This window comes from Anomalospiza imberbis, chromosome 1 (genome assembly GCF_031753505.1).
Source record: "Anomalospiza imberbis isolate Cuckoo-Finch-1a 21T00152 chromosome 1, ASM3175350v1, whole genome shotgun sequence".
In the NCBI taxonomy this organism is placed as follows: Eukaryota; Metazoa; Chordata; class Aves; order Passeriformes; family Viduidae; genus Anomalospiza; species Anomalospiza imberbis.
The window spans coordinates 81,743,497-81,756,258 of record NC_089681.1 but is presented as its reverse complement, the minus strand read 5'-3'; the positions used below and the strand labels follow the sequence as shown (position 1 = coordinate 81,756,258).

At 37.0% G+C, this 12,762-nt stretch overlaps 1 protein-coding gene across 3 annotated transcripts in view; it reads right to left on the bottom strand.

Annotated features, from left to right (window-relative positions):
- Positions 1 to 12,762, bottom strand: part of CDH6 (cadherin 6) — a 97,977-nt gene that overhangs the window by 17,392 nt on the left and 67,823 nt on the right. For all 3 annotated transcript variants that reach the window (XM_068197408.1, XM_068197418.1, XM_068197422.1), the window contains exons 3-6: positions 6,622 to 6,916; positions 5,099 to 5,218; positions 2,973 to 3,140; positions 1,300 to 1,487 (exon numbers count right to left, since the gene is read on the bottom strand). In XM_068197408.1, the coding sequence (XP_068053509.1) occupies positions 1,300 to 1,487; positions 2,973 to 3,140; positions 5,099 to 5,218; positions 6,622 to 6,916 (771 nt within the window). The remainder of the gene's footprint in view (positions 1 to 1,299; positions 1,488 to 2,972; positions 3,141 to 5,098; positions 5,219 to 6,621; positions 6,917 to 12,762) is intronic.

The following is a 12,762-nucleotide window of genomic DNA, read 5'->3' as shown; positions in this document are numbered from 1 at the left end:
TAAAATGCCAGCAGAAAGGAGAAAGGGCTATATGCCCAGATAATACACTAGGAAGAAAACCACTTTTTCAAGGAATTCTACACCTGGAACTCCTAAACACCAGGAAATTTTCTCATACAGCCTTAACTCTTCATGTCTGTTATTCAGTCATTTTCAGTATTTTGATGATTTATTATCTATTTCCTGCCCACAGGCATCACACACTAAAGGAGGGAAGATTTTCTAGGTGTTGCTTGTTTAGATACTGGCATTCCATCACAAAAATGAAACACTGTGGCATCTAGTGTCTCAATATCCAGGACCACTCACAAAGCCCAACATGATTTTATGATAGGCTATGACTATAACATACACCATTAAAACTACAAAGAAACAGCATTTAGAGACTCTTTGTTACTACTTGGAGAAAGTGGGGACAGTAGTAACCCCGTTTTTCCATTACATTGTAGAAAATTCACAGCTTCTGTCAGCAACAGAAAAAAAATACAAACGGAGTTAGACTGATATCCTAATCAGACCCTGGAAGGCATCTCCTAAAAAACAAGTAATGACAGGTGTCGTACTGATATCAACAAGCAAGTGCATGTTTGGAAAATCTACACAATGTCTATCTAGTGATGACTGAACTTGAATTGATGAAGGATGATATCTGTAACCTTATCAAGTTTGCCTGATAACCCACTGTAAACAATATTTCTCAAACCTTTTCTGACAACCAATGTGCAGCCTAGTAGATGATGTCCACTGTAATCTTGCAAGGCACTGATTGTTTTTTCTAAAGCAAAAGCATGCTGATAGATATATTAAATTTTTATAAAATGTGAGTCAAAAGAAATTTGTTCACATATTATAATATGTTATAGCTGCAGAATCAACATACTCTTATAATGAAAAATAGGCAATGTAATACTCATTATTTCTGTGATCTTAACTCAGTATCTTCTACTAAGTGAGCAAAACCTGTAAGCAACATAGAGAAACATTTGGATGGTGGAGATTCCTTGAGTTTTTCTGTGAGTATATTCAGGCTGCAGAATTTTTTCTCAATTGCATCCCACTCCTTAGGTAATTTACTCTCTCAGATCCTCCAAAGTTTGTGCAATGGTTAAGTAAAGAAGGTATAAGAGAAAGGATACCAACTGCTTGCAAAAAAGAAACTACATATGTAGAAATTCCCAACAGATAGAATTTGAATTAACAAAACATACATGTTGCACTAAAAATGAAAACCAAACATGTGCTAGATAAAGGTTTGAATGGAGTTTCATAGGCTGGGATTTAGTGTGTTAAGATGTGTACCTTTTTCACAGTTATAATTCCTTCCTGTGTGTCCTTGTCTGTGGTAATTCCAAACATGTCATATCCATCCCCCTCAGTGATGCTGTATTCAATCTCTGCATTTTCATCCACGTCAGCATCATTAGCTTTTATCCTGCCAACCGGGGAGTCGAGCGGCGTAGACTCAGGAGCTCTGAACTGGTATGTGCCTACAGCAGACAGAGAGGGAAACTTGGTTAGTCAGTCTCAAGGTGCTTTGGACACCCTCTCTCAGTCCACTGTCCACACTGGGCATGTGCAGGTGAGTTGGTAAGTTGCTGTGTCTTCCTGGACCAAAAGACTTCAGCTTCTGCTTACTTTCATGTGGGTAAAAGTTACTTATTTTTCTACTTGTTTTGTCATATGGAGGATGGGCATTTTGCTTTGCTATAAACCTGTAACTTTAGCAACAGATGTCCCTTTCTGGATGTTCTCATGGTCTCTGTTGGCTGTTTCAGAAGTGTGTATGAAAAATGTCTTGAGGCCAAAGAGCAAATATTAAGAATTGTCAGAAGCTGGTGCAGCTTAGTAACATTAAAACTGAATTCAGCTCAGATACCGATTAAAAATGTACTACATTGAATTTTTGTTGGAAAAAAAACCCTCTACTTTTGGAATGTTGGCATTATGAAGCTGTATCTTTGCTTTTTACATTGAAGACACTTATGTCCAGAGATGTATAATTAACTCATTGGGTGAAGAGTGTTATATTTCTTCTTAAGTTGCTCTAATTTAAATGGAAACTCTTTGCCCACAGCTAAGAAGAGACTTTGAACCTAAATGACAAGTTGCTTCCAATAACTTTCCCAGTGACTTAACTGCCAAAGCTCACTGATTTGTCTGATAGTATCTGCAATTATTTTCTGTAACAGCTGCTCTTGACTTTGACGCACACTGACACTGAGATACACACAGTAAAAAAGGAAAAAAAATAGAGAGAGAAAGAAGTAAAGAGAGAGGGAAAGAGAAGAGGATGCAAGCTGAATCACTTTGAATCCCTTACGGCAATGAATGGTCATTAATAGAAATTACTTTCTAAGAGAGCTGGCACAATTGATTCCCATAAGCCTCACACAGATATCTACTGAATTATTTGAGAGAGGGGAAGGAAATAGGCAGAAACACCTGGTATATTTATGTACGTGCTTTTGGTTCTGTATGCAAAGAATATAGGAAAGTTCACTGTAGCAAATGCTTTCTGGTTATAAATACTCATTTCTATAGAATTGTTCTTGGATATTTTTGCATACTTAAATAAATTTGTTTCAAAACTTTAATATATTAGATTACAACAGATACCTTAAAATGCAATCAGTCATGAAGCCTGAAAGAAATAGTAGTGAACAAGAAATACAGATTACATTGATCAGTTATTTAAAAAGTAGGAAAAATAGAAGTTGTTTCTGCACATTAATTCACCTCTCAGACTGTCAACTGCAACTGGAGTAAAAATATTAAATATTCATTTCCTAGTTATTGCAATTAGTCTTGGCACGATGCTATTGCTTCGTTATGTGTTCTCTTTTTCTTTCCTAAAGGAAGTTTGATACTCGCTAAATTCACAATAGAAGAAACAATATCTAAGGCAAGCAAAAAAAAACCCAAGCAAGAACCATTTTTGTCCATTTTAGTGTTAGAATGTAAATATTCCATACTCTGGGGGAAGCGAGGTGGATTGTCGTTGACATCAGTCAGTGTGATGTTCACGGTGGTGGTTCCTGATAATCCGCCCATCTGGCCTCCCATGTCTTTAGCCTGGATGACCACTTGGTATTGCTCCCTATTTTCACGGTCCATGTTCAGTAAAGCAGTTTTAATAATGCCTGTAAACATGAAAATTAAAGAGTGGAGAGTTCACAGCTAGTGACTTTGATGGAAATTCTTATTATAAGAACAAAAAACCCCTCTGCGTAGTAAGTAAACTGTGCCCAGTACAAATATTTACTGTTATGAGATGGTTCATTAAATTACAGACTTGTCATGTCACATCTCAGGCTCCTGCCTATGTGAGAGACACAGTATAAGTGGTACCCACAGAAAAATGTTCGACTTACTTGTGAGCCATGCTATTTAACATAACTATTTACCCTCTTTCATTTCCATGCTAAAATCTCTCACTGCACTGAAAAAAGGCTGTTTGTTCATGCATTTGACAGATGTGGTAAAAAAAAGAGAAAAGCTAACTTCAGCAACACACCATTAAAGAGTGCAGCAGCATTAAATGGAAGAAAAGAAATTAATTAAGAAAATTATGAGCATTCAAACATGCTTGAGTATATATACTTCTATTTATACACTGATTGAAATGATTTGCCAGTTACTTCCTTCTTCAAAGGCACAAATACCAGTTATAAGGCCAACTATTACTGAAATTCAATCATGCAGATTTACCATGAAGCAAAGTGTTTGCATTCTCACTTAGTCTCTCAAGGTAAGAACTGTCTGCTTTGTAGGCAAAAGGGGTGAAATTCAAGTACTGAAATCCATGACAAAATTCACAGTGGCTTTGAAAGAGACATGTTTCACTCTAGGAGTTCTGCAATTGATTTCCATGGCAGGAAGATCAAGACTGTGGTTTACTTAGCTTCCCGTCCCCCACACAAACCTCTTGAATGAAGTTTAATACTGGTGAACTCCCAGCTACTTTATCCCTAGTATAACTCTAGAAGAGTACATAGTGTACTGTCCATGTCAGAAAGAGTGCATCAGTGCAAAAATCCTGGCTTCTGTTATAAAATACCTTATGCTTGAAAGGAAGCTCCCTTTGATCTTGGCTTTCCCTTTTTTCATACTTGTGTGCACCCTTTTAACTCACGTTTCACTTTGAAATGTATAGTGACTCCTTCCTTTTCCCTGCCCGAGTCTCTAAGATTTATCTAAGAAACAATCCTAAACCTGATTAATTGTCTGGGATAATCTACTTCTTTCCTGTAAGGATGCTGAGAACAACCGGTTTCCCTAGCTCCCAGCAACATAACACAGTGGATGTTTCTACTGAAAGAGTTTCTTGAGATGGTTTGCTTCTTTTTGGAAAACTTAATCAAAAAGCTTGGGAAGAGACTATCTATGCAGTCAGGTAGTCAATGGTACACCAGATTCAGTCAGACAGTATATATATGCACAGGTTCCAAAGCTTTCTGTTAGTCAGACTATTAAAAATTCCAGTCAGCTGTGTATAATTTAAACATCTTCCAAAAACAGAACTCAGAACTTTGGGATTCTATTTGTGATCTTCTACTTTAGTGCAACAGTCAATTTTACCTCTTCTATCATTACTCTTAATTAAGATTTCTTTCATAAAATTAGCATTAAAATGATATGCTGCAGATGCAAGAAATTATAATTACTTTAAACAAGTTTTGAAGAAGCAGACAGAGAAAGAAAACTCACCTGAACAAACCCTCAGTCTTAATTTAGCTATTATGAAGATCTATGAGGATTAAGCACTTTTTTCCACACCCACCTGTTTTTCACTTTCCTCTAAAAGCCAACCTATTTGGTTTAATTTAAGCATCCACTGCAGTTTCTGTACCCACTGCTTGTTAAAAATGATTGAAAAGTGGCCCACAACTAGTACTAATTGTATTTATTAGACTTTGCTGGTAAAATTAAAATAATGTAGGTGTCATGTTTACAGATGTATCGCTCTATTAAATTTGTCAGATTTTGCACTAAGATGTAATCTCTTCAAAGTTTTTTTTAGTAATATATCCCAGCTCAGCTTAGCATGTAATTTTGAATTGCAGACATTGTCACAGAATGACAGATAATGTCCCCCGACCTGTCTCAGATTCAACGGAGAAATATGGTTGTCCCTGGAGAATGCTGTAGACAACTTTAGCACTGTTCCCATATGTGGGATCATCGGCATCAGTTGCAGTGACTTGCACAACAAAGGTACCTGCAATGAAAAATTAAAGAAAACAAAATTTAGTAGGTTTTTTTCCACAGCCAAGACAGTTTATGATGTAGAGAAAAAAATAATTCATGTTCAGGTCAGACTTGTGGCAGGAAGTAAGAAATATTCTTATTTTGTAGAATTTTCTCTGCTCATGAAGGACATAAACTCAAAATAATACCTGTCATGTCCTCAACTCATTCAAACACAGTTATTGACTGGGTATGTGGATCCTTCCTTCATGAAGAAAACAGAAATGCACTCCTCTCCAGATATTGTAAGCATTCAGAATATACTTTTGCAAATCTACTCATACTTGTAAAGTATTTGACATAAGAATGTAAATGTGGTTCTTAACGTGTTTTCTAGAGAAAGAAATGGTGTTGAATCTTAGGCAAAGTGTTAAGAAACATAAAAAAATAGCTTAGATTTTGGCATTTAAAACCATTTGTGAATGAAGTGTTCACATATTAAAATGTGAATATTAGGTTCTCACTTCATCAGATGAGTTTTCATCCATGTGACAAGTCCCATGAATGAGGGGAGAGCATATGCCCCAAAGTCTTTATTTTCACATTGCTTGAGTTTTATTTTAATCTCACTCTTGATCATGATTAATTAATGCTTCTCTCCCTGGACATTATCCCAAATTAGAAATGTGGTTCTTGGAATTCAACCATCCACTGCTCTCTGAAAAAGAAATCAAAATGACCTCCCTAAGAATCTAAGAATCAAAACCTGTTAACTTCTCAGGAAAAGATGTCATCTTAAAATAATTTTCCAAAGAAGTTTATTTTGTTTTTTTTCTTTTTTCTTGTCTTGATTGATTTTTACAGCTCAATATATTTTAAATCAATAGAAAGATTTCAGTGGACTTCAAGGGACTTTGGAGCTCTTTTCTTTTGCATGGAAAGAACAACAAAGGTCACAGGAAGTTAATGGCGTATCTCAGAACCAATGGGTGACAGAAATGTGTACAACCCCTTCTGCACCCCCTTTTCCATTTTGTTTACCTTCCTGAAATAAATAAGGGCTGCTGAACAGATCTAGGAGTGGTATTGACACAGATGACCATGAAATTCCATATTACTAACATGTATTAAACTCAGGTATCATGTAACAGAGGTCAAGTCAATTTCAATGACATTAAACCAGATGGTATTAACTTGCATTTTTTTGTGGTACAACAGAGGGAGCAAGTTTCACCCAGCTGACACCTCTGATTCCAGCTGTTGCCACTATTTTCCTGGATTTTAATTTTTTTTTTTTTTAATGTCTCAGGTGGTTTTAGTCCAGACTCAAACAGCAGAAGTCTCTATTCAACACCTGTAAAGTCTGGGCCCTTCAATAACTCCACGGAAAGAAGCCAGACCAGACACTGAAACCAGTTATTAGTTAGCACCTACCAACATCTGACATTTCAGGAATGCTGGCATTGTAAACATCCTTTGTAAACATTGGCTCATTGTCATTGATATCATGGATCTTAATGATGAACTCAGATTCTGGTTCCACTGGTCTTCCAGTCCTTCTGTTTATAGCCTGGGCACGGAGTATGTATACAGGCTTTTCTTCCCTGTCTAGTCTCTTTGTGGCCTGGATGTCACCAGTGTTTTCATTGATAATGAAGAGGTCTCCTGCTCCATCTCCAGAAAGGATGTATTTAAGTGATCCATCTCCTTTATCCTGGTCTGAATGCAGCTGGTGGTGAAATGGGAATAAAAAAAAGAAAAATAAATAAATAATTTGGACACAATTCTAGATACTTTAACCGATAACATGATATATGCTTTCCTATCAGTAATACTCAGCCAGAAGGCTGCATAGTGCTTTTGGGAAATGAGTTGATACTACAGTAGAAGCTGTGAATAAATTGAGTTGTGTCTTGATATCAGAATTGAAATGATCAGCAATATTGTAAGAAATTGCCTGAGTATAACCATGAACTGAAGCTGCAGACCACTTTCCAAAGCTAAATATACATAAATAAAATCCAAATTCTAGTGACTTAGGTGGAATCCTAGGAATATATAGGGCAATAATATCCTACAGTGAAAACCAGTGTGTTTGGGTGTGGCAAGTACATTTCTCTCTCTCTCTCTCAGGATTTTTCATAGAGGTGTACAGAGAGAAGAAAGAGAAAACAATTTCTATTTTTGCTCCTTGTTTTTCGCAAGCGAAATGTGCTTGGAGAATTGTTTACCTGGGGTGATTGCTTGATTGGATTCTGGTGAGGATTGTTTGAGCCTGATGGCCAATCAGATCCACCTGTGTCTGGACTCTTGTGAACAGGGTCACGAGTTGGTAGTTAGTTAGATTTGGTAGTTAGAACAAGTAGGTATGTAGTTTTAGTATCTTCCTTTATATAATATATTGATGTATTATAGCGTAGTTATAATAAAGAAGTGGTTCAGCCTTCTGAACTGGAGTTGGACATCATTTCTTCCCACTGGGTTCGCCTGCATTTTACAATATTTGGGAATTGCAGTAAGCAAAGAATTAAAAAGTGGCTAGCCAAGCCACTTCTTGGGTTTAAATTCTGGATGCTTGGCTCTTATGTCCCATAGACATTATGTAATATATCACATAGTGCACAATAAAATAACCTACCAAATACATGCACAAACAGCAGATAAATACATGCATTCACAGATCTGGCAAACTAAGGCCAGAGTCAGGCAGGTGTAACAGACCATTACAGCACTGGAAGTGAAGAGATCATTGCCTAATCCAAGGGGACATAGACAAAGCTGAAACGTTGTGGGGGAAAGGGAAAGAAAAGAATGATGGTAATTGGCATACAAAGCATGAGCTGCCTAAACCATCATCTTTTATCTCCCCAGATGATTTCCACATCTTTTGGAATGTTGTTGAGTGACACAAAAGGCATAACTGATTAAATCATACTCTTCTGCGCATTCCATAAAAAAGCCTTATTTTTTCCCCTGGCTAAAATGCAGGCTACTCAACTACAACTTATTTTTTTGTTACATTAGCGAAAATAAAAATTTTTAAAAATGAAACATAAAAATGGCTTCCAACGTGAAAACATAGGTAATGAAGTCAACGGGGAAAAAATCTGTTAGGCAGCAGATTCCTGGGAATCATTTCTCTCATAGAGAAAACCTGTTTATGAGTCAGGAGAGCTGGATTTTCTCAACCAGCTCTATGCTTATCTTTTCCTGAATAAGAGTTATGAAAAAAAAAAAAATTCTGGTTGAGTGTTTTGCAAAGCACTTAGCATTGCTGGATAGCATGCAGAGTACAGTAAGATTTGTAGATTTAAAGAATCTTGGCATAGACTCCAGCTGTGCCTGGCTATGCCCCTACTATGCTGGAAGGGCAGCCTACAGGAAGACCATATGGTCAATGTTCTGGGCTTCCTTCAACTTTCTGCTCAAATCAGAAATCCACAGACAACACACTTGGTGGCACAGTGCTCCACTGTGTGCGCATATGCCAATGATCCCTAGAGAAAGCATGTTCCATGCAAAAAGTCTGCCATTAAGGCCAAAACTCTCTGTCACCACACATTCCAAGACTGTCCAATAATACAAAATATCATAACTGTGGCGTGGTTAATCATTAGCACACATGCTGAAGCACTCTTCTTAATTTTCTCCTTCAGGGAGAAAATGGGCATTCTACGTAATTTTGCACGGAGCCCTTTCTCTTGATAATAAGAATAGCAATAAGTAGGTTCTGCACAGAAGTTTTCTTTAATAGTCTTCATATCCCTTCACAAAACCAGTCAATAGCATTTTCTCTGTTTTTTGGATAACAAAGTTTCCCAGAAGGCTAGTCTTGAAATTTGGAAGAGAATTGCGGTCTCTTGAGTCCTATTCAGGTTGCCAATTTCCTTGGCCAGAGGGCCTAGAGGAATTATATTATTTACTAGACATAACTTCAGACTCTAAAAAACATCTATCAGACCAGCTTGTTAAGAAGTCAGACTAGAAGTCTACTGCAGGAAGTAATTTCAATTGGTTATTTCAATAGAACTTTCCTCAAAGTCAGCCTGCAGCAGAAAGGCCATGAAAATAATTTTTAAATCATGTATTTTTATGATTGTTTTACATCAAAAATTCAACTTCCATTTGCCTTGAAAGCCTGTTTAACTCTGTATCAGAATGGGACAAAAACAGCCCTCAGTAACAGACTATCATTAATTGGTATGAGTCATGGAATAGTGCTGTTTTGAGTCTTGGTAAAGGCTGAACTCCCAAGCTCATTTTTATCATCATTTTAATTAAACTTGGTTTCAACGAACCAAGTAGCAAAAAAAAGATCCAGACAGAAAAGGTGTTGGAACCACTAGGAATAGTTTTCCATAATATTCTTTAACTAGCCTAGACTACTTAAAGAACTAAAGTGGAAACTTGTATGATTTTTTCCTGTCAATTTTTTATTAACTTTCCACTTTTCCTCCAAAATTTACCCACTTGTGTAAGACCCACTGTGACTCTGGATACCAAGACAAAGTATATCTCAGTGTCATCAAAAGTGAGAATGAGGTGATCCTCATCCACGGTTCAATCTTTAGACCTCCATCTAAATCATGATCTTTAAAAAAAAAAATGCTCCCTTGGAAAAAATCCTTTACAATATCTTTAGTTTTACAATGTTTTAAAGACACGACAGAAGAAACGAAGTGCTCAGCTAGCCAGGCTGTATGTGGATTATTTACTGTGAGAGTCTGACCTGTGGGAGGTCATGTCCTACATGTGTATTACAGAGAGCTAAGGCTGGCTCAATACTTGCTCTTCAAACAATGAATGTGCAGCATATCATCTTGTGTGGCCTCATCAATCTGGTTCACAAAGGGTTTCTAAAAGTACGCCTGAAATCCATTTGATTTCAGTAAAGAAGGATAGATCTCACCATAAGGTTTTTGTGGGATATATCTGTATCACACCACCTGCTTAATTGCTGGGACAGTAAGTATATTATCAAAATAGCTTGGATTTAATTCTCTTCAATTCAGAAAAAAAAAAACAACTTATATATAATTAAAAAATAAAAGCCAAGCAGATGCCTAGAAAAGTTTCTCACAGATGACAAATTTGCAACATTCCCTTGTGAGGAAAATAAATATTAAAAAAAAAAAAATTTAGATTACTTTATTTGTCCTTGACTGTTTGTTTGGTAGAAAAGATCTATCCAGGCAAAGACAATATTCTTTTTTATTTTTTTAAGTGTCAGTTTATCTTGGAAGTAATATTTTGTTTGTGTGACCTATATGAAGAGGGAAATTGCTACTACTACCAGGTTAAAAAAATTAATTTGGAAATAAAATCAAACAACAAAAAAATAGTGCAAATTGAGTCCTGAAGAAAGGCCTGGAGGTGAGATGTACTTAAAAATTCAGTTGATGTGGTTTGTATATAAAACTTAACACCATTGTGAGGTTATGAGGAAGAAATGAATGGTAGTAACACCCCCACTTTCCTCTTAAGTTGGAGTTATTTTTCACTATCCGGACATCTCATTGAGAAGAAAGTTTGCTGTAATGAAGTATGTGCATGAATTATACTGCAGATGCTTTTAGCAGGATGGTCACTAGCCAATACATGATATTATAGCTTCACTCTGTTTACTCATCTGTACTGCAAAAAGGTGTCCATTATTCTCTGCATAAAGTTAGTCAAATAAAAGGGCCATGGCAGATAGTCATGGGATAGAATTAAATGTTTGAGACACAGCCCTCATGTAATCTGGGCTGTACCATATAACCATTCCTCAAGACACAGTTAGTGCAGCCAATTTTTTAAGTACTCCATTTTAGGACAGATTTTTTACTTCTGTTGGAACTCAGTGTTACTCACTGGCGTTCATTTCAGTTGGTGGCTGGACTGAGCAATACCCCAAAGGTAAGCAAAATGGTGAAGAACTAAGTCTAAGCAATAAAAAGTAAATGCATCAGCAATTGCACTGTATTAATATTATAATAAATTGATTCAATTAGAATCTAATCTGGACACTCTTCTGACATTGTCTATCAATCACTGGCTAAAGCTGAGGATGAATGACAAATTAAAGATTTTACTATGCCCTAGGCATACTTTTACTCATTTTACTTTAATACCACTGTAAAGTGAGCCATCTGGTTTGCTTTTAATGACGTAAAGTCAGATAAAAACTCTATAGCCTCTATCTTTCTTCTCTTTCTCCCAAACGTCAAACCATTCAAATACATTTGCCTGGACATAGAGAAGGCTGAATTGAAGAGGTGTTTAAAGTGCACTCAGGACTGGAGCAACAGCCCCCTGCATTGGACACTCTGCTTGTTGTCATATACGTAACTATTTTAAAGTGAGAGCTGTTTGTTTTCTGGTTTTGGTTTTTTTTTTCCTTAAAATTAGCCACAATCTAAGTAGCCTCGTTCTCCACAGTATCTCTGGCAGAGCTCTCCAAAATCTCCAAGGGTAGTAGCAATGTATTGTCTTCAGCATAACATCAAAGAAAAGGGAAGTGAAATCTCTGCTCAAAGTATTTTTACACAAGCATTTTATTTTTTATTTATTTCTGGACTGAATATATTGACAGCATTTGTGTTCATCTCACATCATATCAACAGATAGCACTGCTTCATTTTAAAGTAATACTCCAGGAAAATTTTCCTGGGATTTTAAGAATTAAGTTGGATCTGTTCTACACACTCAGAAGTTCCTTCAGCAAAGCATATGGGAAGAATTTAGGGGTATCTTCCAAGTGCTTTTGCAGTAAGACTATAAACTGCTGTGGTGCAGGGCAGCCACAGGTGACCAGGAAGCCCTGGTGCTGGGTATTGGGAACCTCCTGGGAACGGTGATGTCTAGGCAGGGCTGTCAAGAGCTGGAGACTGGCCCTGCTGTGGTGTTTCTGGGGCAGGGCCGTGTGGCTGACCTGGGGTCTTGGGCTCTGGCCAGGAGGACAGGGACATTCAGGCCTGGGCAGTGAACCTGAGGCCCTTTTCTCTACATGCTAAATTCACCTTGATATGAAACTTTATGAAACATCAGAACCAAAACTGAATAATCAAAGTGAGATCCCATACGTTTTAATAGGTTAAGACTAACCACTAACTTATTTTGTGTGTTGAAATGGAATACACTGGAGAGAAGTGGCTTTCCAGCACGGATATTTGTAACAAGGTTGTACTGAAAAATGTACTTTTACAGCTGTGGTAATTAAATTCCAAAAAATTGAAATTGCAGGCCGTGACTGTTCTCCAGAGTTAAGGAACACCCCTCCTCTATCTCATTCTGTAACACTGATTTAAACAGCATAGTTAATCTCATTTGTGAAGTGGCTTTGGGTTATGAAAGACAGCTGTAAATTGCAGTTTAGCTCCCACTAATGTCATATTGCTGGTTAGGATACCTGGCAATTCAGTGGGTAAAATGGTATTCTATTCACCCTACAGACCAAGCTCCTTTCCCTTTTGTGAATATTACGTGCTTGTTGCTGAATTTCAGAGCAGTTACTGAATCTCTGCAAAGATCAAAGTCAATTGACCTTGGGATGTACAAACTGAACCATCAACCTACAATTATGCACAAATAAGC